Source organism: Taurulus bubalis, assembly GCF_910589615.1.
Source record: "Taurulus bubalis genome assembly, chromosome: 8".
Classification (NCBI taxonomy): Eukaryota; Metazoa; Chordata; class Actinopteri; order Perciformes; family Cottidae; genus Taurulus; species Taurulus bubalis.
In genome coordinates, this window is record NC_136596.1 from 12613698 (window position 1) to 12641533 (window position 27836).

The window sequence follows — 27836 nt, forward strand, 5'->3', positions numbered from 1 at the left end:
AACCCACAGTGCTGCCAGGGATGCTGGGAAAGTCATGGAAACAGACAGAACCGAAATCCACAGCAAAAGCTCCCAGTCGCAAAACGTGTTTGCCTATTACTGACAGCAACATGGCCTCCTCCTCATGTTCTGTAGTTTATCAAGTATAGGACGTACAAAAACTGGCATGGTTATCGATGGTGTTACCATTACTGAATGACAGTTCATATAAACGCAGGGCAAATGGATATCATAAAACATGCACAATTCAGACGCCAGTGTGCAGGTGATGCTAACAGATTGTCAAATTTGCATTAAACAGATAACAGAACAGTTTGCTCTCAGGAGAAAAAGCTGTCTATGTGTTCTTCCACTTCCCTGTATACATTACACACATCTAGTCATACCTTTTTTTTAAATAACATGATACAGCTGGTAGTCATTAAGCAGCATGTAGATGCTAAAGGCTTAGGATTCCTTTTTTACCATCTTGTTTTACATGTAAATCATAAGTGTTAGAGATTAAATAACGCCCTCATCTACCCTCTTCAGTCTCTTACCTTCCCCTTGTTATTTCTTTCCAGTTTCTTTTCACTTTATTTCAACCCCTTAACATGTATTTTGCTGTAAATAAAATGAGATGAAAAAATGCCAATGTGCTAGCTTTAACATTTGACTCTTTCTGTTTGAGCTCATATTACTTCTTATCCAGTAAACTGCTCTATTAAGATAGTCATAAATACCCCTATTGCTCTAAATATTTTCAAGGGAAAATCATATTAGTATAACATCTAAGTGGGATGTTACATGCGAACCAACCATCTTTTAGGATTTGTGACATTGATGACCTTGGCAATTAAAACCAGCTATCAGTATAAGAATATAACCTCTCTGGGCGAAGGAGGAGCCCAAGGTGATGTGACGTTTTGAGAGTTACCAGCTCGATATCATTGTGCTCAACTGCATAAACTGTCTGCTCTGGAACCGCTTCAAACAGTCAGTCTCCTACTCAGGAGATTAAAGGAGACAGAAGGTGGATGTGGAGGTACTGCATGTGTCCCAAGTTGAAGTCTGACCTCGATGACTGATGGGTCAGTTATGATAAGTGATATTATTTGCATGTAGAATTCTGAATTTCGCTGTCAGCTAAATCATTACCGTTTTGAACACTCTACTTTAAATGTAAAAAGTAATGTAAGTTGATTCATGGACTGTAAAATTGCTATATTCATAGCATATAATGTTCCTCAGAGGGCTCCTCTGTTTAAATAAGACAGGGGGAGACACACAAACACACACACACACACACACACACACACACACACACACACACACACACACACACACACACACATGCACACACCTTGTGATGGAACTTTATTCTGCTATCACTTCTTTGTAGAGCACGTTGAACAATGGAAACACTCCTACTTTAGTTTTCAGAACTTAAAGCCACACTTGAGTACAGTATGTAACCGACCCAAATCTGCTGCTGCAGACTCGTCTTTACAAAAAACTCTCACTGCCAGCTGGGACATGCAGGATAGCAAGCTAGAAAGGCAGAGACGAAGTAAATAAATATATAAATAAGGAATACAAACTAACAAAGTGCCGAGGGAAATTCTGACTAACTGCATCCAAAGCAATGAAAGCCAAGATTCTAAGAAAACAAGCTAATCGAGTTATTATCACCACTCAATTCATGTAAGCGGGATATCTTGCTAATGTTGTTTTCCGGTCATTGCAAGGTAAGGGAAGAATTTTGCTGAGAGTCTGGATTGGAGAAGTCTGTGGCATCTGTTTATTTCTGCTAAATGTGGACAACAGTAAAATACAACCTTGCCTTGCCTTGGTGAGGTAATATCAGCAACAACCTTATGACCCCTCTATTTCAATTTATTTTCCCCTAAAAACAACTAATGCTCACATCCATTGAAACCATGTAGAATAATCAGTCACGTATTGTTTGAGATCACAGTAGAATCCAAACGAGAGATGACCTGCATGATGTAATGCCATGTCTTTGAATTTGCACCAGGTGAAAAAGTTTGCATTAATTTATTCAATGTAAAAATCCATTAAAAAAGATCCATATTTACGTCATGATAGATTAATTGATTGATCAACTATTAATTGATTAATCAACATAACGTTGCAACCATTACGTTGGACACGACACAGAATCAATGTCTGAAGCCTGCGATTAAAGTAGTTTGGTGCTTGAAACACATATTTGTGAGATCTATACAAATACAAACACTGGTATCAGTTGGCATGAATATTCATTTATATATAGTGTTCCTACTTGTAATGCTATTATTTTCCAGGTGGCTGTGAAATCTTTCTAGAGCTGGATAGAAACTGTTAAACAAAATGGTTTGAGTACTCATTTTAAGGAATTTATCACACGCCAACCCCCGATTATTTCCCAGACAGAGGTATGACGCAGACTGCTGTGCTGTTTTTAAAAGCTCCCCATTACTCTTTGCATTACTCTTTGTCAGCATATGAGGCCGGTTTTCAAAGATATGTTTTTGCTCATGTACAAAGTACTGTATGTAATGGGAACTGTGAATAATCTCGTGACTTTAACAGAGCATAAAAAACACGTCAAGTCCCGTTTGCTGGCAAAGTAAGAATGAACAGAAGACATGATAGCACAGTTATAGTATCTATCATCCCCACAGACTTTATAGTCAGAATATTTCTGCAAATGCCATCAATATGCTTGGCTATGATGTCCATGGTGCAAAGTGATACAGTATGTATTCTTTAAGTCTTAACCAGCTATAACTAATACATCTAAGTCTGAACTGCTGTGTAAAGGAACATTTAATAACATTTTTAAGTTTAAGCAAACAACTGACAGAACAACAAATACATGGGTTAGTAGTGACAGTGGTGACCACAGGTTGATTGCTTTGTCGTGACCCAAGAGGTGGTGTGTGTGTGTGTGTGTGTGTGTGGTGTGTGTGTGTGTGTGTGTGTGTGTGTGTGTGTGTGTGTGTGTGTGTGTGTGTGTGTGTGTGTGTTAAGGTTAGGGGTTACAATTCTCCCACCATTCTCAGAAGAGAGACAATTTTCTTCACTCTACGCCATATTGACCATGTGATAATTTCTTTACAATTTTGAAATCCCACAAGAATATGTACACAGTACCACGGGTGCTCGTCACACACACACACACACACACACACACACACGCACACACACACATACACACACACAAACACACACACGCACACAAACACACACAGAGCGGTTAGGCGCTTTCAAACAGTGGCTCACAAAATCCCACACAAAAAAAAGGAGACAAAAAACAACAAACATTCCACACATGCTTCTGCAGTTGACTGGGTGATGCCTTTATATGGAAACTAGTAACCCTAAAGGTCAGTTCAACCTCTCATAGTTTGACTGAAACGCAAAATAAACAGTTTGAGCGACACAGATGGAGAGAAGAATCTGCAGCTAACATGCTGATGAATAGAGTTCCTGATATACTGTATATACACCTGGAACATAAAATCACTCTTCTCCATTCCTTCTACTTCCTGTCTGTCCGCATTACCACTTGAGTTTCTGTTTCACCACAAACAATAGAGCCTAAACTCAGCTGTCTCACCCAGGAAGATAGACCAGTCGCCTAGCCAAACACATGACCAACACTGCAATACAACAGGAAGAGAACTGAGGACAGGAAACGCTCAAAACAATACAAAGTAAACTGCCGTGAGTAAATATAGAGTTTTTGTGCACAAAAAAAAAGAAAATTTTTAACGCCAGCAAAGATTTGGGAAACAAAGAGACATGTATTTTCATGTACTGGACTGCTTCCACCCCTAAATGCTAAAAGTGCCACATCTGTAATTATGCCATCTTCATGCACAGTTTAATGGGAAACCAAACAAATAGACAAATTACTGGATGAAGTGCACAAAGGTTAGTAAAGCACATCCCGATGTACTGCACCTTGAAGAAGCTTTTGATGGCTGGAATGTGGCTCGCACATTCTGTCCTTCGGAAGTCATCCACATTTTGACCGACCTGCAGACAAACACAGGATGTACACACTTACATTCATACCTCTCTTGGAGGGGACTAAAAACAGACTAAAAAAGGAGGAAGCAAGATTAGGAACAATAGGATTGACATGTTTCACCATTTGGATAGATAGCTCACTAAAAACATAAAAGATCAAACATGAAGCCATAGTGAGGTACAATTTATGAGGTTACAGTTTATGTATAGACAGTTAAAGTTAAAGTTATAATAATGCATGTGTATGTGTATTTTATTACACTGATTTTCTTCAATATTCAGCTGGCTGCAGATCTAACACCCTGCCACCACTACCGCGATCCAGCAATAATATAAACATTCTCACAGCATCTTTTTCTTGGACTAATTAATGACCAGATATTCTGTGGAAAATGTGGATTTACAGCCAATCAGAGGCAGTGGCAACAACTCCATGTGTTGTCTGACAGTTATCAGACATGCACTGTGATTCATAAAGTATACTACAATGACAACATATTATTCTCACAGTATTTTGACCTACATGTCAGATGCCAAATAAGCCTGTGTCAAAACAGTACCCTAGAATGTTAATAAGTCAAGTATTTTATGATTGAGAGATTAGTGCATAGAATGTATAGCTTGTGCTTAGATTGTTTCTGTATACAATGTGTTAAAGCCACTAACATCAAGCCACTAAGCCACTAATAAGTGTGACTCTGTGAGCACTTGTTTGTGGACCTGCTATTTTAAAATGTATGTGCAATGCTTAAGTGTGATTTTCTAATGTGTGCTGGTATGTGTGTTTCTTTCACATGATAAGCTTACATGAGCTAAGCCCCATGAACCTGTCTGCCACTCACCCAGCTGATCATAGCAATCCGAGGGCCTCCTGTCTCCACACTTCCGACTTTGCACAGTCCGTATTGAGGCTTGGCGATGTGAAACTTGCCTGCCAGCTCTGCCACACCACCCGCTGTAAGAAAGAAGACAGAAAGAAAGAGTAGTTGGAGAGAACAAAGGAAAATTATACTGATGCAGAGACAACAGAAATGCTACATTTTCTCTCAATCACACATTTTAAGAGCGTTATAATATTCTCAAAACGCAAGAGGACATGTGAATTCCTTTCAGGCCAGAGTGAAGACGCTGACAAGCGTCATTGTTTTTCGGGCTAAGTTTGAATTTCTAACAAACATACTACATATGACAGTCCATCTTACCTCCTGAGTCAGCCAGTTTGAGCTTGTTGGTGACTCCATCATATGTGAATATCGCCCTTTGGACACACAGACAAGAATACAGGTCAGCTACTGAGAAATGTGGCTGCCAAAGACATGACAGGCACATTTGTAACGAGTGTCAACAAAACACAGGTTGAATTTGCTGTACTAAACAAGTAGTGTAGTTTTGATTTCTTTATGCCTCAAAGCAAAGGCTCGTCCAAAACCTTCATATTCAACAATGAGCACGTGGACAGCTGGGTATGCTATTTGTTCAGTCTTTCATGGTGCACAGGGGACACACAAAGACACGCACACATGCATAGTCAGATGTTTTACTGCACATACTTGCAGTGCAGTGCAAAGCATCTCGACAATGGACCAACAAAAATGAATTCTCCTTAACTATAACACATGCACTTGTTAACTTGTTTTCGTTTCCCAGAGGCCTTTACAGTACATGTGCAAAACAAAAAGTCAGTGCAGTTCACAGCTACAGGGTTTTTGACATTTTACAGGTGAAAACCTGTCCTACCGCACCCTTCAGTCAATCAAACTGCAGGTCACTGTGGCAACTCAATAACTCAACAACTCAAAACGTGTTTCCATGATACCAGTGAGACCAACTGCACTGCTGAACAAACCAAACTGAGTGTTTGTTTTGAGATGTAAGCTTTGTTGGAGAATCTCCAAGGCAGAAATATGTGACTTAAGAATCAACCAAAGAGAAACAAACCACAAGATACTTTGGTACTTGTAATACTTCACATTTTTCTGCCGCTATCGATACAAATAGTTAGTTCAAAGTCTAAAATGATACCCATCTGCTATTTAACATGACAGGCTACTAACATAATCTTGATTCATGTGTGTGTTTGAAGCTCAACTGGGGGTAAATGTGTGTGTGAGTGTAAGGGAGTTTACGAGGTGGCCTGCAGAGAGATAAATTGTCACAGCTTTATAGGACAGTGGATGTGTGTGTGTGTGTGTGTGTGTGTGTGTGTGTGTGTGTGTGTGTGTGTGTGTGTGTGTGTGTGTGTGTGTGTGTGTGTGTGTGTGTGTGTGTGTGTGTGTGTGTGTACACATTTCTCTCTGTAGGACTCCTGCTGGGTGTGTGTCAATAACATCTGGAGCAGGGTGACAAGAGTGTACGGCCATGAGCAGCTATTACAATAGGCCAAAGGTGAATGTTCTGTGTTTGTGTGTGTGTGTCGGGAGGAGGGAGTGAATGAGACTGTGAGAATATAACATGGGGTGGAGGAGGTAAAAAAGAAAAGATTTATTATAAAAAGATTTGGCCTTTTATACAAATTCTATCTACTGTAAAAACAACAGCAGTTGGCTTAAAGACTCACAACTGGCCAGCTAACTCAATTGGCATCTCTGAATCACTCTGTTATTTTTTCCTGATACAACAAGTCTCTGTCTGTCCAAAGAACAAAGAGCGACAAAAGTCAATTGGTATGTGTGTGCGAGTGTTCTGAGGACACAATAACCATATTGTGCGCTCTACTGAGCAAGTTGCCAACTGGTCCTGCATGTGTGCGAGGGCAGGCTGAAACTGCTTTTTCATTTGGTTTATTGAGGGCAGGTATTTACTGAATATCAATCATATCATCACGCAAGAACAAGTAAAAAAAATATGGAAACATTCCCTAGGGCTTTCTACCATTGTGTGAGCTTTGGGTCACCTGGGTCTTATACTTATTTCTTCAGCTCATAGTCACAATGTTTATAGAAACAACACACTCCATTCCCTCATTTGTCTCACCAGCATCAGGGGCTTAGACACCAATCCACATTTACTGATACTTGGTCTTCAAGACATTCCTAAAGGTCACCATTCACAAGCAGTCAAGGTCAAAGATCACTGTGCCTCTGAGGGAGTCTTAATTGCATGAGCAAATTCTCCACCCACAGGGAACAGGCTGGCACATGAGGATACACTGTGCTGTGGGAGGCTCTTTGTTCTGCCAGAGCTTTCACTTGGATGGAATTTGCAATGGTCTATTTTGCAGTATTATTTTCTCCTTAACCTTCCTCCTGTGTTAGGGTCGGCACCGACCCGTTTTAGGTTTTAAATGCATAAAAGAACCACATAAAATGTGTGTATTGCATCAAGGCTTTTTGACTTTGTCAGAAACCTCTATTTCAACAAAATAAAACAAATAAAAAATGTTTCACTAAATTATAAAATGCTCTGTTATGGCCTTTGTGTTGTTAGGGTCGGTTCGACCCAGTTATAACACTTTTTTTGACCTTGCAAATCTATATTTTGTGTTATGACTTGTTCTGTTTTTCATTTTGTGTTTGTATTAAAGTTCTATTGCTGAACAAAAGACTTTTTGTTAATTTATTTTTTAACTTTCTTGAAGTACATATACATGATTCGAAATTGACCCGTAACACCATAGATGTTACTATAGTTAAATGAAAAAAAAAATAAAACATATGTATTTAAGAGATGTGTTCTAATACCCCTCAGTAATAGTCAGGTAACACAACAACCTTTTATTTATATGATTCTCTTGAGGTTCATTTTACCATTTTTGTATTGAAATCGAGGGGTATACTGTCAAAGAAAAGGCCCAGAGGCCAAAAATATTAAAACATACAACAATATTTTCATGGATAAGGAAGCCTAACAATGCAACCAAGAGATGAGAAACTAATTAGATGATAGATAATTGTTTTTAGTGTATTTTACAGCTGATTTAAGACATGGGTCACCAGCGACCTGTTAACACAAGAGATGGTAACAGAAAGCTAACACAAGAGGAAGGGTAAGACTTTACTTACTATAATCCTGGCGTTACAAACAACCAAAATAACAAATGGTCAAAACCTATGCAATTACTTTTTTCTTTCTTTTTTTAAAGTATAAATAAGACCTGCTACCCTTATTATTAATGAAGCATTTGATCGAATCATAAATCCCCTCTTTTGTGCCCCGAGGAAGGAAACATATCTGAAATGCACTATGCACAATAGCATTTATTGAGGGGATCAAGTAAATATCCTGAACATTTTTTCTACTTTTTCTGGAAGTCTATTTTTTTAGGACTGTTCACTCATCTGATGGTTTTATTAAAAGATTATCTGGTTGAAATTTAAGTGAACCCTGCTATTACATTATTTCTATGGTTCAGGGAATCCTAGTTGCTGACATAAAATGAGGCCCGCAATAGTTCACAGTTGCAGATATTACATGTTTTTAAAATTGTGCTTCTACTCCAGTGCCATTTACTGTAACAGAGGATAACGTCAAACCCTGTGGTAAACCAATGATTATGAATCTGAATATGCCAGCAGTGTGGTATAGTGAGAACAGAGGGACGGTTCTCCTTCTACACTCGCTACACAGACGGTTAAGGTTAAGATTCACCCTGCAAGTGTATTCCCTGCTGAGCGAGAAAATGCATCCAAAACAGTGTTACGGTCACCCGTATGTAGTTTACTTATGGTATGCCACATGTGAGTCAGCAAAGCCTCTCTCTTTGTGTTTTTGTCTGCAACTTGATGAGCTTAGTTACTGCAATGTAGTAGCAGAAGTATTCAGAATTGCTCAGACCTAACAGAGCAGACAGACCCTCATTCCTTCACACATGTAGGTTTCATGTGAGCTTCACTGACTGATGAGAAAAACAGATTCTTTTATGTCGGTACTCCAGCCCTCAACCAAACTGAGCCAGCTATGACCTCAGCGCTGAGAGGGAGGGAGGGGTGGAGGGTGGAGAAGAGATGTGAAATGTAGGGAAAGAGGCCATAATTTAGGGGAGTGAGGGGCATGAAAAGGGGAGATGGAAAGGCAAAGAGAAGAAAAAACAAAGATGGCATAATATGAAACATCATATTTTTTTTAAAGTAATTAACGATGAGGAATTAAATCTGTGCATCATTACCACAGCCAGCTACTAAATGCAGCTATACAACAAATAAACAGCCATTCATCTCAGAGTATACAGAGACAAAGGCACACATTCAGTACATAAACACAAACATGCACGCGCACACACACACACACACTATATATATATATATATATATATATATATATATATATATATATATATACTGTAAGCCTGAGCCAGTAACAATAGGGGTTATTTGCTTTGGAGCCCCTGTAATACCTCCAAACATGCTACGCTCTACCATTTCAAGATGAACATAACAGAACCAGATGGTGAGATGTGCTGGAGAATGCCTTGTTTTCACTTATCTAAGCATTCCAGTACACTAGGCTAAAATATGAACCATTACAGTGTGGTAATATGCAGGAAATACTTGAACACTATGTAAGAACTTCTCTTGTATTTTCATTTCTAAAGAGACCTTATGGGGATTTTTCTTCCCTTGTACTCTCATCCGATTTTGTTTTGATACTCTCAAGGAATACATTTAATTTTACTTATCCATTGTTATACAATAATAAAAAGCTAAACAAACCTATGAGAATGTATTTTGAGTCCCGGAACAAATATCCATTTTCCCATAAACCTTGTCCCTTTCACTGTCGCCTCTCTCTCTCCATATATTCTGTATCTCATCATCATTACTACTCCAAATTCATTATTATGACCCCGTCTCCTACAACACATATTTCTTCCCCTCCTACATTAAATCCTGTAGCACAACATACCTCTTTCACAAGCCAGAGCAATATCTCATCCTCATCTTTTCTCCCTCAACTCCACACGTCCTACCCTCTGTGTCTCTCGGTCATTTATTCATTCCAACTTTGCCAGCGGGGGAGATATGAGAGATTTGTGGTTATGGATGCTGTTGCGATATGATAAACTGCACATGAAGAAACATATGAATGAGAAAATGGATGAGAGGCTGGGAGCACCCACCAGAATTCACTGCCCATGATCAAGCTCTCCATCAGGTCCATTTTGTTCCTGTTTGCCTTCCTCTCCCACATATCGCACACACATCCCCAGTGGTCCCAGCAACTCGCATGGAAGGCATTTGACCTGTGATTTTAACAATGCAGCCTTTTAAATGCTTATTTCATGCTCTAACTACTTTCAGATTTTCACTGCATCTACCTTTCCACAAGCGCCTTTCTGTTCATTTCATTTTACATCATCTATTTTTTCTCCCCTCCCCCATCAGCTCCCCAAACTTCTTACTCTTGGCTCAGAGCTGAGCTGGGCTCAGCGCTATTTTTAGTCTCTCTGTCTACCTCTCTGGCTGTCTTGGAGTGGGGAACTCAGAGATGTCCCCACAGTGCTCATTTCCTCTCGCCAAACATGGGCAAGAAAAGTCCAGCCAGACTCAACTGCTGAAAAAAAAGTACCCCCCCCTCCTCGTGTCCGGCATGTTACTCATATAGTGTCCAGTGGTGCACGCATTCCTGCATCCGACATGTGGAGGTTTATGGGTAGAGGCTGAGAAATGTGAGTAAGCGAGAGGAAGTGACGGAATGGGAGTGTAAGTGGAGAATAAGAAAAGGCGAGAATGGCACTACATTTTCTGGCTTGTACAGAGTAATACAGCACCTCTGTGTTTTAAGGTGACTGTATAACATGGCATGATAAGCCACAGGCACATTTGAATTGTGATGTAGTGAAATATGTTGCTAGGGAACATACATTTTAATACAAAAAAGTTTACATTTTATTCTGTTCTAGTTAAGAAAACCCCTACACAAGGCATGAGGACTGTCCAACATCACATCCGACAATCCCAAGTACTTAACACTGTAGTGACCCAATCATTGTTTCTCTCTTTGGCCCCTCATTAAGTGATGGAGCGAGGAGGTCAAAATGATGTAGACTGCTGCTGAGGGTTGGTGCTCATATGAACACCTCTGTACTTAAAATAAATATCCCACTCAGAGAAAGAGTGCCAGAAAAAAACCTGAGACACAGTTATATTGGAGCAATAGAGAGAAGATACGTGATAGAGTCTCTTGAAAATCAGCTACGGATAAATTTGCAAAGAAAACAGAGAAGGCAAAAGAACACAAAAAGGGATAGTCCAGTCCTGGTTCTCAAACTCATGACTTGCTGCAGAGGATTCAGTTAGGATTCAGTCAGGTGCCCAGAGAGTGGGCTGTAACCACTGTAATCCCCACAGACCAAGCAAGAGGGCCCCTTAATATGAGCTGCTGAGCAGAAGGGGATTTAAACTCGGCACTTAAGTCTCCTAAAAGGACATCTTAAAATTATATAAGTGAAGTGATATTCATTCTACTTGCCACACATGAAATGCATCTTGGTTAATAATTCAATAAACTAATGTAATTTACATTGTATTGTACAACTCTCTGGACAACAATGCCGATGTGCTGATAAAGTCACAAGGCATAAAGTAACCGAAGACAACAGTTGGGGATGTTTGTGGAAACCCCCGAATGATGTGGGGTGAAGTCACATATGAACAAGCCAAATATCCTCAAGCAGTATGTGGTTGTAGTAAGGTGTACTATCGCTTTGCTGTCATTTCAACTGACAGACCATACACTTAACATGCCGCTCTCCGAATGAGATGGACTAGTGCAAAAAATACGACTTGCTTTGCATGTTTCAAATACTTTTGAAAACATTGACAGTTGAACTACAGGATGTTGAGACATGCTGGAGTAACGTGACCTCATGTTAGTTCAAACTTACAACAGTTTAAATTAGTTTCAGTTGCTGTTCCTTTCTTGTCTTGTTTTTTGTACTGAATGAATAAAGAGTGAACTCTACATGCATGTATTGAACATGAAAACTGAAAGTAACCTGTTTGTCACCATGAAAATATGTATTTGCTTTTATATTTTGCATTAATAGAGTAATGCTAATACAGTTGATAAATCATGTTTGACTCTACTTTTAACAACTTCCATGCGAGTCAGTTTAAAGACTAAGTTGGCAGCCTATTTGACCCATAAGAGTACTTACTCAGATCCACCCACTGAGTAACACTGATGTGTATAGTATTTGCCTGGGTGGAGGAAACAGCAGAGTCCCCTGGAGACTATTACAGACCACTGCAGCTATTTAGCCTGGAGGGAAAGGAGGGAATTGTAAATAGTGGGAGAAATGACAGAGGCGACAGAGAACAAAATTATAAGAAAGAACAGAAAATGTAGCAAAAATAAATACAAACATGGGTAAAAAGTCCAACAACAGAGTGTATACAATATCAATCCGTGGGGGTGAGGTAGCAGGGGGCCGAGGGAGGGACTGAATGGAATGCTGCTGACAGGAGGAGAGGAGGGAGGGAAATGTCTGTTCTAAGCAAAACACAGAGCCAGAGAACTTTAGAATATGACAAACTAAACAAATAAGTAATTAAATCAGTGCCAAGGACCAGTGAGAGAAAACAGCCTTCTCTGTGCTGAGGCAGATGGAAAATAGTGGGGGATGGACAAAGAGACAAAAGCATGCTGCTGTATAGACGTGAATTAAAAATGTCCAGAAACAAAAGACAACGAACGCAGACAAAACACATCAGTAATACTGAGACTGGGGTATGACACCGCAGAACAGGAGTGAACCCTGTCATCATCAGGTGATGAACTGCGAGGCAGTGGGTGTAGTGGTGGAACGCATGAACAGTTAATCCATAGATAACAATAGCATTACTTTGCCCACCATCAAGAAAGGCAAGAGTGTCAGTGTGTGTGTGTGTGTGTCTGTGTGTGTGTGTGTGTGTGTGTGTGTGTGTGTGTGTGTGTGTGTGTGTGTGTGTGTGTGTGCGTGTCAGGGTGACACAGAATGTGCAAGCAATAAATATTCCCAGACCTGAAGTGCCCCACTATTTATTAACCCTTGGAAAGGCTGAAGCTTGGAGCAGAGCCGCACAATCTCACTCACCGAAGTCTTTCTTTTCTCAAAGCTCAAAGGTCCTATATCTATTCTGCAAGAGGAAATAGTCTATACTTCCCCTGTTGTGTGTTGCGCTAGATGTTGTGCTAGATGTAAGTGCTGATAACAGGGAGGATGCCTGTGTGTTTACAGTCGAAGGTAAAACTCAGTTCTGACTAAACGCAACACTAAATATGTATTGTAGTAGATCAAACAGTTAATTTACTATAGACTGAGCTGCATATTATTGGATTATTTTAAACTTAGCATTAGCATTCGAGAGTGCAACATTTGGACTTAAGTGGACAAAAAACTATTTATATATATATATAAAACTATGTTTTATTAAATAAGTGGGTAGACTAAGACTGGGCACATTGAACAATGGTTGGGATGGTTGGGAACAATGGGAAACAGCCAGACAGTATTGGGAGTTTCCAAGGGGGCAGAAGAGTATGTGTTGTTATTGGGTGTCTAGTTGGGCGCATTACAGGGTTCTCAATGGGGTAAATTGTTATGATTCTTACAGGTTGGTGCTTGTTTTGTTCAGAGAGCAATCAGAGGGTGGATGGCAAAAATAATGATCTTACCTACACCTGACATTGGAAGGAGTAAAGGAGGATAAAAAGAGATGTGGTGAGGAGAGGAATGAGAACGACGATGAAACCTTTAAGATTGTGATCCGCTGGGATTACTTTGGCATTTCCTGTGCATGCTGTCCCAAACTGCTTATAAACACAAACAAACACACACACACACACACACACACACACACACACACACACACACACACACACACACACACACACACACACACATAGCCTCATGTCTCTATACACAGTTATTATGAGTTCATTAAAAACATGATGGTATCTTATCGTCAACCATTTCCTTCCGTAAAACAAACTAAACCCTCTCAAGTCACATACCCACTTAGACCTCATTTGGCCTGTCTTCTCTGCTGCCTCTCTGAGTGCTTTGATCTTCCTCTCATTCCTCTTCACCTGTCCTCTCACATTTCCCCTTTGCTTAGCTCTGTCACTTCCCCAGCTTCAATCATTCTGCTTTTCAACACCCTCCTGAAAAGGCCATCTCGCTGAACTTGTCTTAACTCACTAAAATGATTTCTCTTTCCTCTCATGCGTTGTCCTTTCTCATCGCGTTATTCCTCTGTATTCCTTACCAAGTGTCCTTGCCCATTCATTTGCACCTCTTTCCCAGCCTCTTCAATCTCTCTCCACTTATCTCACCCGCTTTATTCAGTCTCTCTTAACAAACAACCTAGTTTTCCCACCAGGGTCGTCAGGACGACAGAGCCACCAGACTCTCATCAACCACCCACAACCCATCCCCACCAGCAAGTGAACAAACAAGACAAGAAAAAGTAAAGTGGAGTTCCCAGTCAAGGCCCTGCAGTGTGACTTTGCAAGACACTCATGGTTAACCATAAGAATGCCATGATTATAGCCACGACCTTCATTTGTAACCATGGGGAAGTGGGAGAAATTGTTAAAGCAAAGGGTGAAGGAGTTAAAGCGAAGGGCGGCAGGAAAGCTGAATTAGAGAGGGGTGCGTCATTATTGAAGCGGCTCAGTGTTGTTCTTGTGTGTTTCCGTGTTTATATTTTTGCATGTGTCGATGCACACTTAAATAAATTGTGTGTGCAAGTGTCAGTGCAAGTGTCAGATGATCCCATAACTGTAATTAACAGCAAGATAACAATAATGTTATAGTCCGTGAAAAGATTTGTGACTACAAGTGTTATGCTTGGCCCGCTCACAAAAAGACGAGACACACCAACACAGAACACGCCAAGGTGTTTCGGCGTGCACTTGGTGACACCTTTCACAACATAAATGCAGGAGAGGAGACTTAAGAACACAATCCTAACTTTTACAAGAGGTGGACATTTTTCTAGATATCACATATTTGGTTTATTTCTGTAAATAAGACAACACACCTGTTATGGCTCCCACTAGAATCATTAGGCCCAATTCTAAGACCATCTTTCCTGAGTATATTGTTGAGCAATTAGACAGCCGTGTGGGAGCTACACAAGAGAACATTGTGTCTCACTACATCCTGTTCGGCACATTGCAATTAGAGTGGAAACAACATTAAGACAGGTAGGTCACTCTTGTATCTGTAATGCTAGAATATAAGTTGCATTGTAGCTGAGTGTACCTGAGTTTTACAAAGATATAGTTTGTAAAACAAACTATATCTTTGTAAAATTCTGCAGATCAAACACAAGGAATTATCAATCAAATAATATATTTCTGCAATATCAATTTGTTTCTCAGAAGTCGCCTAAAACTTCAACTGGGCTTAGAAAACACACGAAAACACACACACACACACACACACACACACACACACACACACACCATATTCATTCTCTTGCCAATGTTTGAAGACACACTAAAATACAGATGTTTTTAGACAGCTATCTGACACACCCTTGGAAACACCACCCTGTCTGTTACACTCAAGGGCCATTAGTTAGACTAAACAAGCAATTCACCTCAGCCCAGCTTCTATTTTTCATAGCATTTGCATGAACAATTCATCTGGTTTCACAAACACACAGCCAAAGTTGCAGCCTTGATCTTGAACTGCGAAGGGAAACAATAACATATTTGTTGAACTCACTGCTGTGGGCATAAAAAGGACAGATTTCCAGTGGAAACAATGTGCAGAGGGTATCCGGATTAAGGCCAACTGCTCTGAGGCACTTGAATGAACAAAAGGAGGATTTGACAGAAAGGTCAGGTGTTAGGACGACTGACAAAATACTTCACAACGGTTATTGTTCACAGCGATCTTTATATAAAACTTTGACTGTAATAAGAACAAAATAGGCCACACCATCCAGAGATTACTTTGTCATGGCAGCAGCTCTTTAGTGTTTCTCTTGAAGTTATTTTGTTACCAATAGAAAATTGACACCGAGAAGAATGACAGCACTGCAGTTTCACCAAGTCATGAAACATTAATTACCAACCTTTTGCATCTTCTGTGGGTCAATTACAAGTCACACTTCAATCAACACAGTGTCAATTTGTGGTTATGTACCCAACAGTTTGCACGCTAAGAAACCCAAACATACAGAGATACACACACACAATGCACAAATACAGTATAACCTTCTGCAGTCAGGTCTCATCAAGACGGAGACCTACCATTACCCTGCAGCTTCATCTTAGACCTCAAATGAACCTAAACAATGTTTAAAGGCAGAGTAAGCAGTTGTTTAGTGATTACTGTGAGGGACATGCTCTCGAGAGATACATATAACAGCCATTATAGCCATTATTGTCATCATCTTCCAACATGCCACCCACAGACACGCTCACACAAGCAGCTCGGTAAACTGAGGGTACTCTTTACAGTGCTGCTTTCAGGTGCAAACCGTGGGTCTTTGAAATGGGCACTATGTTGGTGGTATGCAATAGCTTTTAAAAACATGTCCCAATGGGACACTTACATGAATTATGTCTGCCCTAATGTCACACTAGAAGCACTTGAATGGCCCAAGCACCACTCTGGTGAGCCCAAGTTAGTGCTTGAGCCAATTCAAGCCCCTCTGGTCAAGCAAAGTTCCCGTCCAGCTAGCTCTTGCAACGGTGGTGTGGCCTGAGGGTAAAATTAATCCTAATCCTGAATCCTTTGTGATTATCAACGCTGCCCCTTGTAGAGTCTGTGAACACTATAGTGTGAAAGGAAGCCCCAGTATCAGATTTTAGGGCCCATTGAAAACACCACATCAATTTTTTTTTTTTTGCAGCAAGATATGTTGACAAGTGTTAGAATGCACACCTCATTGGAAAGCAAAAGAACATCTATGTCTTTGTCTATTGCAAAGCATTGCACAAGAAGCAAAGATAGAGAGAAAGACAGAGCAACAAAGAGAGATAGAGAGTGGGCTGGGCATTGGTCCAGTTTAACTTCCCTTTGAATTCCCATGAAGCTTAACGCTATTTATAATATCAAGAATTGATCAAACGTGTCCTTTTACCATTAAGCCTGATAACAACACTATGTGCAGCCTTTGAAGCCGTATCCTGAACAGCCCGAGGAAACGAAACAGACTGCTTGTTTTTTGTCTGCAGGATTTCACAGTGGGGTGATCAGAAGGATTTGTTTCAACGTAGAAAGGTATGACCACCTTGACGAGGCTGGATTGGGATCACACAACTGTTTATGTGTCAACAGTCTCTTTTTGACAGGTGAGTGTTCGTGGATAATTAAGGAACTGAATAAAAAGCAGAACAAGTGCAAGGAAGTTCAGGCAGTGAGTTACTTCTTGATAACAGTGTGATGATAATGGTTGTTTATCTTTATAACAAAGATAACTGACTTGCTGCTAAATGAGGACACACTGTGCACCTATACACAAGCAGACGCACATAATGCATGTGCGTCTGTACACAATGCCAGCCCTGCGTTTTAACTCCCCATCATCCTCTCCCCACAACCACAGGTGTCTTCCAAGTAGCGCGTAACTCTAGACACAGGAACTCTTTAGGTCTCAGTTAATCATGCATGAGCCTGTGGAAATTCTGGCAAGTAGCAGCAGCGCAAACACCCCGGGCCGATGCTGAAATAAAGGCTTCTCCATTTATCAACGGTAGTCCCTTCACAGGAAATCAGAGGCCTGGCAAGGAGAGGTTGTTGCTTTTTAAATGAAAATGGGTAAGAGTGCGTATTGAAGTTTCCCACAGACAGTCAAAAACAAAGAAAAGATAAATGATAAAAATACAAATGAATGACCTGTAGCCAGATAATTAATGATTTCAGTAGGTTGAATGATATGGTGTGTTATAGTGGAGGATTATTTTCTAACAGCTACAAAAGAACCACGCGCTGGATACCATTCACGTTACTGAAATAAAGTGAAGGCCTTTAAAGTGATGCCAGAGGTATATTTCTATTTCCAAACAATGCTAAAACTGAAACTTAATTTCTGAAATTCCATGCCCATAGGATGATGCAGGCTTTAAATCATTAACAGTAAGTACTTCTTAATTATTATTTTTTTGTGGTACTGTCTTTAACAAAATGCATCACCCTAAAATGGGTTTTAGCAATCTCTGAACAATTATATTACAGTATGTACCTCCTTAACAAAATAAAAACATAATCTGTAATGTCACAATCTTAGCATGCTGTTTTATTTGTGAAAATATGGCTACAATACACTTCATTCATACATGTAAATAGATTACCTGACCTCTAGAGCTAGACTAGCTAGACTTTCAACTGGGAATGAATACAGGAGGGATTGGTCTCTGAATCACTTCAATGCAATCAGATATTTACTTTATGCGTCACTAATAATCCCTGCAAGAGGACATCGTGAAACACTTAACACAGCATCTAAGTGTGGACAGCAAGAAAGAGGTTTATGAGTAAGAAGGTGTGTTCAAAGTCACCAGGGCCCACAAATGTCTGGATACAGCCCACACCCAGATCTGACGAATAGTGGTCAAACTGCTCCAAAACACAATAGGAATTCTCATCTGATCAGTTTGTAATGCTGAAAAAATGCTGTAAACATTTCTCTAAACTGATTTATCCCACCCCTTCACCATGTGTGGCAATGTGTACACATCATTTCATACAAAACAAAAAGCAAAAAAGCTCATGTAATGCCTCTTATCCTTATCAATTATAGCAATAGAGACACTAACAGCATAGGTTCAGGGAGTGGTATCCCATTCAATAACTCACAAGAGGAGTTGAAATTAAGTTGAACGGCTGAAACTGTATAACAGCATAACTGTTTTAAGCTGTGCTAACATAATTGCACAAGGGTTTTCTAATCATCTATTAGTCTTCTAAGGTGATGAGCAAACACAATGTACCATTAGAACACTGGAGTGATAGTTGCTGGAAATAGGCTTCTATACACCTATGTAGATATTGCATTAGAAAACAGACGTTTCCACCTAGAATAGTCATTTACCACATTAACAATGTATAGTGTATTTCTGATTAATTTAATGATATCTTCATTGAAAAAAACAGTGCTTTTCTTTGAAAAATAAGGACATTTCTAAGTCACCCCAAACTTTTGAACGATAGTGTACTTTTTTTCAACTATTAACATATTAACTAACATTTCAGTGCTAGCTATAAGCGTTAGCTTGTGAATAAGGTTTCCTATCTTTTTACAATATTACAATAATATATTATGCACCAAAGTAGCGTGGAAACATTTGACAACCTTCCCATGACTTAATGAAATGTAACGTCATCAGACCTAGAATGGAAGTGTGGTGTTCAATTAACTCCCCTAACAACTGCTAACATCAGACTAGACATTCCTTATAATGGCTACCAACTACTAAGAAACGTGTGCCTCACTAACCGGAGTTTCAAACACTAATAACTCAACAGACACTGTGCCCCTAACGTTCACAGCTAGGATTCTGATAAAATAACGCCTTATTTGTGTTGACAAATGGCAATAGCCATAACAACTATGTGGCCTCTCATACCAAGAATGTTAGTCGGATTGCTGAGTTTATGGGAAGAGACTTCCAGCGGAAATGACAATGACGCAGCGCCCTCTATCAATCGTGCAGACACTCAGCTTGGGAACAGCGTGCTACACTTCTAAATGACAAATGAATTGGAGTAGCCATATAGTTTTTTAAGTGTTACATCCATAAAAAAACAAAGTTGCATAGAAACATTTCCATTTCTCCATGACCAAATTGACCTTACCAAAAGTTCCTATTTGATTCATTTGTGTATAAACTGGACATACATCATGATTTCTGCAGCTAAGAATCAAAAGTATTTCCTGCTCAGAGAATTAGACCATGTCTTTGGGAACATGCATTATCACTGTTTCTCTCTCTTTCTGTCTTTCAAGGCACATACTAACACAAAACACATGCAGACAGTACAGCTTTCCAGCCTACAAGTGGGACATGTTGTTGTCCTGGTCTGGGAGACTGCTGAGAGACCTCCAAGGCTGTATGTTGAGCAGAGAGGTCTGAATGAAGGATGCATTGAAATTGTTCCTCTTTTCTTCAGAGTCTCGCCCACAAAGGGTCTGTTTCCCATTCAGGACACAAGGTCATTAGATAATACACACAGGGACCTCAAGGCCACATAGTGGGGGCGGGAGCATTCAACAAAACAAGCCTCATACCCGTCTCAGTGCAAACTTCTCAACGGCCCAGACTCACTGTGATAGTCTCTGCAAGATGCATAGCACATCCAGAGACAAATATATTCAAAAGCAAACTCACGTGCATGCACATAGAAGCCTGTGAACACGCACAGAGACACACACATGCAAGCTGGGTGTGTGTTTTGGTGGTTTGACAGAGGGAATCGTGATTGTTTCCCCCTCCCACCTCTCTATTCAGTCACAGCAGAGTTATTCAGTCCTAAAGTTGGCTCAGTGAATGCTGGAGGATTTCTCTCTCTTTCCTTCTTTTCCTTTTTCTTATATAAGCTCAACCAAACATGTGCGTGTTGTGTTTGTGTGATCGTCTCATCCAGCATTATGAGGATACGTTGGATTGTGTTGGCTAACAAGATCTGTTGTTCACTGAAACTTTAGGTAAATGCTCTCCAATGAGAAACTGCTGGAGCAGTGAAGTAATCACTGTGAGGTGTCGCTGTGGGACAAAACCTTCGTAGTGATACTGAACATGGAAACTTTTAGAGATTTTCCAAATGCAAGAAAGAATGGAAACTAAGCATGTTCTTCCTGGATGGGGAACTTATTTCCACTCCATTCATGAAGATGTCAAAATGTAGCTTGTCAAGATTTACTCAGTGTTCTGAATCCGACTTCCTCAAGTCTGTTTGGCATCATGAAAAGCCAGGAAGAAGGTAGGACGAATGTGGGCAGAGAGACCCTGTGGCAAAGGAAGATTAAACAGCGATGGACAGAATCGGTCCTCTACTTCCACTTGAGCACACGTGTGTGTGTGGGCTTGGGCCTTGAACTACTTCTGTAAACTATAACTTAATCAAAGTGAGTGGTTATGTGGAAAGAGCAGGGTCATATCTCGTTCTCCCTGTGTTAGCTAAACCAGTGACAACATATTTGTATAGACAAGGAGAAAGGTATTGTTTGGAAAAGATGGGTCGGTCCTCATAGTTACAGACTAGCTAAACCCTGTAACAAAAGAAGTTAGTCAAGTGTCAGGTACAGCATGACATTTTTCCACATACACCAGAGCAAATGAATGAATTATTTAAACTTTTCATGTGTGTAAGAATCGTCTAGAGTCAAAAATGTACCCTGACATTTAAAAACAGTGAGGTAGCTTTTCTGGTAAAACACTTCCATGTGTTTGATTGTACTTGAATGCTGGTGGTCTTTAGTATGTTGTTAATAAATAACTCAATATGAGTTTTATTAATCACGTGGATGCTATTAATGCATGGTACTAAGCTGTATGCCAAATTAAAGAGCCTCTCCCTGAAAGACAAGCCCTGCCAGAGATCGGCACTTCATCAGAAACATGATACTCGACACAAAGAATGAAGCCTCGCAGCTCCTGGGGAAGAGTAGCAAAGTCCCAGAGCGCAGGGCCCGGTGAGGGCAGCGGGCTGCACTTTGAGCCTCACCAGCCGCCTGGCGTGCGTAAGGGACGGTAATCCACACCTCACATCAGGTCTCCGAATGGACGTGGACAGTCAATACATGCCTGTGTCACTAAACCAATTTTCATGCATTTGTCACTCCTGTAGCCTACTTGTAAAGATAGTTCAGCTTGCGGGTTGTCCCTGTGCTGGCCACCTCAGTAACCCTCATTGGATTAATTTAAAGCAAGCCTCTGCTTATGCAACGGCTAACAAAGTAAAACAAGAGGAGAACATGACAGTTTCAGTAAAGTTACACATTATTACAAGTCTTCGTGAATGTGCATCATAACGTCGCGGAATTATAAAATTGGCATCTATACATCAAGAATAGGATTATGGTATGGCAGGCAGATGCAAGAGCTGTATATGTGTTACCAGTTGGTGGAGGAGCGGGGGTTGAGGATGTCCTCTTTGGCCGTGAGCAACGACAGGCTGTAGGTATCAAGGTTGACCGTCTGCGAGCTCATGATGGCAAAAGTTTCCAGACCACTCCCGCTGCTTCTCTCCTCACTTTTCCCGACGGTTTTCGGGGTCGGAGTATCTGCTGCAAAAATAGCCACAGCGGAACACTGAGGGTCGAGGACACAGCAGCAAAGCTACGCAGCAAGTTCATGCAATGTGGACTTAAGTTCCAAATGGGAGCGATCTGTGCAGGCGCTGCGCACTCACAGCGTGAAAGAGACTGCGACTGCACACTGCTCTTTGTGCAGCGGGGTAGAATACGTCTGCAGCATAAAGCCCCACCTCCCGTTGAGAGAGTGGAAAGCGTAATGACTTCACTAGCTCGGTCACTTTAAGGAAACCGCTCGGCTACGCGTACAGATCACTCCCAGTCTTGTGCATCGTCCTCATCAGGATGTTAACTTGCTCACTCTTCCAGAAGGCAACTTGTAATATCGGCACCACTGTGTGAAACATTCACTTTGTTTAAGCCCTGGAGTTATTGCACCTCATCAGCATCATTTACATAGAACTACCAGCAAATGAAAGATAGCTGAGGGGCCACAGTATATAGAACAATCCAATAGAATATACATTTCCTTTCAAATGAATGTAACTATTTTTCAAATAATTGTGATGGCTTAGACATTGTTTGATAAAAAATAAAAATAAACAGAATAGGAATTGTTGATGTGGGTTATAAGTGGCTACAGGGGGCAATGCGGCAGCTTTGGATCTGTCAGTCTCTCTTTGTCTCTTTTTGTCTTTGAATCGGCCCCCACTGGCCTTTGGCAGACTCCAGAGGAGCCATTTACAGTGCAGTCCATCTCTGAATGAGCCAAAGAAGGGCCAATTTCATGGGAACTGGGTCTGAAGCAGGTTGCATATAAAAAAGAGAGGCTATTTCGGTGTTTAAGAACAGCTGGGGGTCTGTTCAATGGCTGCCCAAGAGTGACACACACAAACACAAACTGGCCACACAATCATGCACAAACACTGCCGTGCAGGCTCACACATGCACGGACACACACACACAAGCTGTGAACTCTAGACTAACTCCCTCCAGACACACACATACACACCCATGCACTGGTAATTGACTGTGGGTCAGTGGCATGGGGGTTTAAGATCTTGGATTATGGGAATGTTCCTGAGCTCTGTAATTTACTTAACAGCCATTCTTAGATAATCCAGGACAGATGTAGGGGATGAAACTCATAGGATTTTATTTTCTAATGTGTCAGACTCAGGGTGGATTTGACCTCATGATGTTTGATTTCAAATAATTTTTCCGAAGATTTGGTCTGGAAACTCTCACATGGCTCATGATAACACCCTGGTGAGTATTGGATTGACACAGTCACCCAACACAATCACTTGGGAAAATAAGCCTTACCTCCTTTTAAGGGAAATAGTTTCCATTTCCATCTTCGTAGTCCTTTTCCTTGTGGACATTTTTCACTGTTTGGGTTGTAGCTGTTGCCAGAGTCAGTGAAATGATAAATAAACCTATCCTGCAAATACAAAGCAGTTTTCTAAAATAGTTTAACACTTTCAGGAGCATCCACTTTGAAATCAAGGACACTTTACTTTTGTTTAGCCCCATTTTTGTTTGTAAATGTTCTCCCCAAATAACCAAAATCTGCTAAACCCTTAATGCAAGTTGTGTTCAAAATGTTGCATTAGCTGTATAAGCAAGCATGCAGCACACAGAGACAATGCTGTTTGGACCAAAGCATGCATGCCAGAGGGACAGGGGGCATGACATCCCCATGCCGCTATTATTCTTACAACTTCCTGCTATTAGAGGCTCTCCTGCCCTTCCAGAATCTCAGTGCTTCACTGTGGATGTGAAATGCAGTGTTGTTATGCTCCACTTCAGAGGACTTTGGCATTTCCTTTGCTGGGGTGCGGTGGCAGCTGTTGTTGGAGATGGGGTCTAAATGTGGGAATGATTGTATGTCCAGTGGGGATTTGGAGATGTGTGTGTGTTTGTGTGTGTGCATGCGCTAATGGGGATTTTTTTCCTCATTTACTGAAACTCACAGGCTTTTTGTCCAGCGTCCTGCCTTGCGGACATAGTCTAAACTAGCAGAGTGCTGAGTGGTCCAGTCACATGCAACATCCTCTCATAGTCTCTCAGCTCTATCTTAAATACTAAAGCCATCCATCAGCAAGTGTCTGAGAAAATACCCTCCACTGATGTGTGGCATTGCAGAACATACAAAAATCTGCCTCTGAATTGATACAATCAACTTCCGCCACTCAAAAAAGCACTTCCTTGTAGGCATGGATTTGTTTTGCTGGGGTGAGGCTTGCGTGGCAGGTTTATGTGTGCTCAGTTTTGATGGGTTGGTGTTAAAAGTTCAGAAATGTGTTTGGGTTTAAGGTCACAGCTTGAGCTTTGTCCTCCTGTTGTCCTACTTCACCAATCATTTCACACTGCTCCTCTCTGCATGTTGTGAGAGGCAGGATGACCTGCATGTGCTTTCATATTTGCGTGTGTATGAACAGTTGCAGTGTAATCTTCTGTTCAAGTTGCCATAAATATAACCTTTCCTATGACATTATCCCATCGTCTTGTGAATTTACTGGTTCACACTACAAAGTGCTGGAATGTGTCCAACCTTTTGAGAACGCTTTGTGCCAGCTGTATTTCAAGTCAGACCTTCTCGTACTTGGTACAATGAATTCATCCCGTGGAAATCATCAAGCACGGTCACTTGTCTAAACCAACATTGGCTATAGAGTTCATGTTTTACTGCTCATGATGTTTTAAAGGCTACACTTAACTTGTCCTTCCTTAAATTGAGCTGTGTTTTAGGAAGGGGATATTTTTATGGCAGATTTGATATGTCAATCTTTCAGAAGTTCCATGTTTGCAATATGATAAGTTTTAGTTTGATGGATGTTTCACAACTGCAACTGTATTTTTGGCATTGTGTGTAAGTCCGTGTAGGATGGGCACTTGTATGTGTGTGACACAAATAACACAACATAAGTTATAACCAACTACAGCAAAAGTCTTAAGTCAATTGTTATTTCACTATATTACTTATTGAATCAGTGAACGAGCATGTGTGTGTTTTTTGTCCTAGCAGAGTAAAAAAATGTCGGCATCTTTATCTCACCTCCTGTCAAGGCAATGCTGAGATCAGTGAAGGAGTCATGTTATTTCTCTCCTGGAGGTTGATAATGTGGCAGATGTGGGAGAGGCTCATGAGTGGCGATGATACAACTGAGTAGAAGTTAGTCAGTGGTGATACAATGTGGTGTACACACATGTATCGGACAGCGGGACTCAAAAACGTGCAACAGCAGCTGGTAGGGGCTAACAACATCATGACTTTGCATTGGAAGATGGTTGAGGTCAACTCAGGTTATTTGGGGCGTGGTATCATCAGAGGTAAAGTCAGAAACAAAAGGCATTTGTAGGGAAGAGAAAGAAAAGACTGAGGGTACACTTGCACATCGTAGTCAAACATACCCTGTGTGTGTGAGTGTGTGAATATATGTGTGTGTGTGTGTGTGTGTGTGTGTGTGTGTGTGTGTGTGTGTGTGTGTGTGTGTGTCTCAGAGAGAGAGAGAGAGAGAGAGAGAGAGAGAGAGAGAGAGAGATCCACACATTCTCTGTGAATCTGGGTGTCTTCTCCTCGGGTCTCCAGGTGAGGTCACTGCTCAGCTATGCAGCTTCACAACAAAACGTCCACATAAGATTTGACTTCCTCATGGTTTCGAGTTTGCCTTGCTTCAGTGAAATATGACAAACATAAACAAATGGCAGAGTTACATGGAAATAAAAAGAGACCACAAATCTCAGTTTAAAAAACAAGCTCCACGTCTGCTTTTCCATACAAAACAGACCTTAAATTAGACTGTGGTGTCAGGATAATAAAGTACTCCTAAACTTTGCTTTGAGAGGCCCTGATTTAGAGGTGCATGCATGTGTGTGTAGGGGGGTTAACAGTTTTGTTTATGGAGCAGACTTTGGGGAGGTCTGGACCAACAACATGAAGATGGGATGTCACTTGGAGGAGGGTGAAATATACCAAGGAATGTGTCTGTCACTCCTCTCGCAATGGACCTTATACGTTTGTAATTGCTTGTTGGACCACTTTTTTTTATAAAATGTCAATGGCATGAGTGTCAAACCTGGAACAGCACTGAGCTTCTCTCAAAATGCAATCTGTATGTTGGGGTTTAGAGCTTCTTCTCACTCCTCTATCATAGTCTTCAAGGCCTCAAGCGTCAGCAAAGATTATTATCTATTATTATTAGTAGTAGTATCTGATTATTTCAGCTCTCATCACAACTGTATGGTCGAAGAAGAGCCCCAAAGCATTCACATTGTGCATTCTCAGCTGTAAGACAGTGTTTTGTCTTTTGCTCTGAAATTCATATATTCTTATCTGCTCCCGAGGTAGCCCTGGATAATGAGAGCCAGATGTGGTGATGTCATCGTGTGTCTGGGACTCTAGCTGTGTTCTACGAGGCTGCGGTGAGAGAGCAGGGGCAAGGTTGGTGGGAAACTCGAACACAGCCCACGGATCAAACAGCTGAGGCAGCATAAAGGTCTGTAATCAATGTGTAAACCAATGCTCGTGAGCATGGATGATGCTGAGGTCTCTGCTGTACAAAGCACGCTAGTAAATTCCTCCATTTACTAGAGGAGAGGAAAACTGGTGTACGTCATTGGGTGTTACGAGTTTCATGGCAGGCAGCTTCTCTGCTGTGTTTTCCTGGAAGAGTTTAATTGTAACACACATGTACTCACACATGTGAAGATGGCATAATGACATACATATTTCACTAGACCGCAACCGCCACCTTCCCTCGTCACTCTTCTAAAGTTACTCATCATCAGCCACATCACTAAGCATCACCATGGCAACATCGGCCCACTCCCCCCATGTTTCTGTGGCTTTCTGGGATCCCTTACCAGACCTACTCTATTAAAAGTCTTAGCTCACAGCATGTTGATGTTGATTATGCATGGGCTCAGGAAGCCACTGGGTATGAGTTGCTGAGTCTCTTTCTTACAAAGTTTCAAGAAAATGTGAAAAGAATATAATATATGTGTGTAAGAGGGCAGCTGCTTGGCGATCTTTTAAATATTGAAGCCGAAAAATAAGGCATTACTGATGAGACAACAGCTGCTCAACACGCAGTTGCGCAGTGTTTTCTTTTCTCCACTAGGTGACACAGCTGCATCAAAGTATCAATGCATTAAGTGTGTAAGGAAAATGGTTGAGAATAAACCATAAATAAATGTGTGTTTTATTCAGTCAATCATTACAATACAATAAGTAAAGCCACAATCTAATATGCAAAAAAGAAAGACTGCTGGAATGACAAGTGAAAGACAGAAAGAATGGAATTAACTTCTTTTCTTCTTTTCAGTTTTTGACTTTCCTTCTGGTTTTTGATATTTTATTATGTTGACTTGTTAAAAGCCACATTTTCTAAAATTAGTCTCACCTAGTGGACAAAATGTATCATTAGATCAATGTGCTGTAAATGGTCTTAGTTAAAATTCATAACAAAGAATAATGATATGTAATATGGATATAGTTTCACATTTGCTCATGCAGAACTGTCTGTAGTACTTATCCGTGGTATTTTCTCCTTAATGATTTAAATCTAGATGACCACCTCTTTGTAATTTAATTGCAAGTTGAAATTAAGTAACATTAAGTGGAAGTTATCAGAGTTGATGAATTATTCAGGAAAACACACAATAACAACAAACACA

General features: G+C 40.7%; 1 protein-coding gene across 1 annotated transcript in view; it reads right to left on the bottom strand.

The window, feature by feature from the left end:
• The window catches only part of LOC306740650 (uncharacterized protein), a 30751-nt gene extending 8629 nt beyond the window's left edge, over positions 1 to 22122 (bottom strand). Inside the window, exons 1-4 of the mRNA XM_079222879.1 lie at positions 22019 to 22122; positions 5223 to 5278; positions 4863 to 4975; positions 3952 to 4026 (exon numbers count right to left, since the gene is read on the bottom strand). Coding sequence (XP_079079005.1) covers positions 3952 to 4026; positions 4863 to 4975; positions 5223 to 5278; positions 22019 to 22110 — 336 coding nt within the window. The 5' untranslated portion in view covers positions 22111 to 22122. The remainder of the gene's footprint in view (positions 1 to 3951; positions 4027 to 4862; positions 4976 to 5222; positions 5279 to 22018) is intronic.
• Positions 22123 to 27836: the final 5714 nt, after the last annotated feature.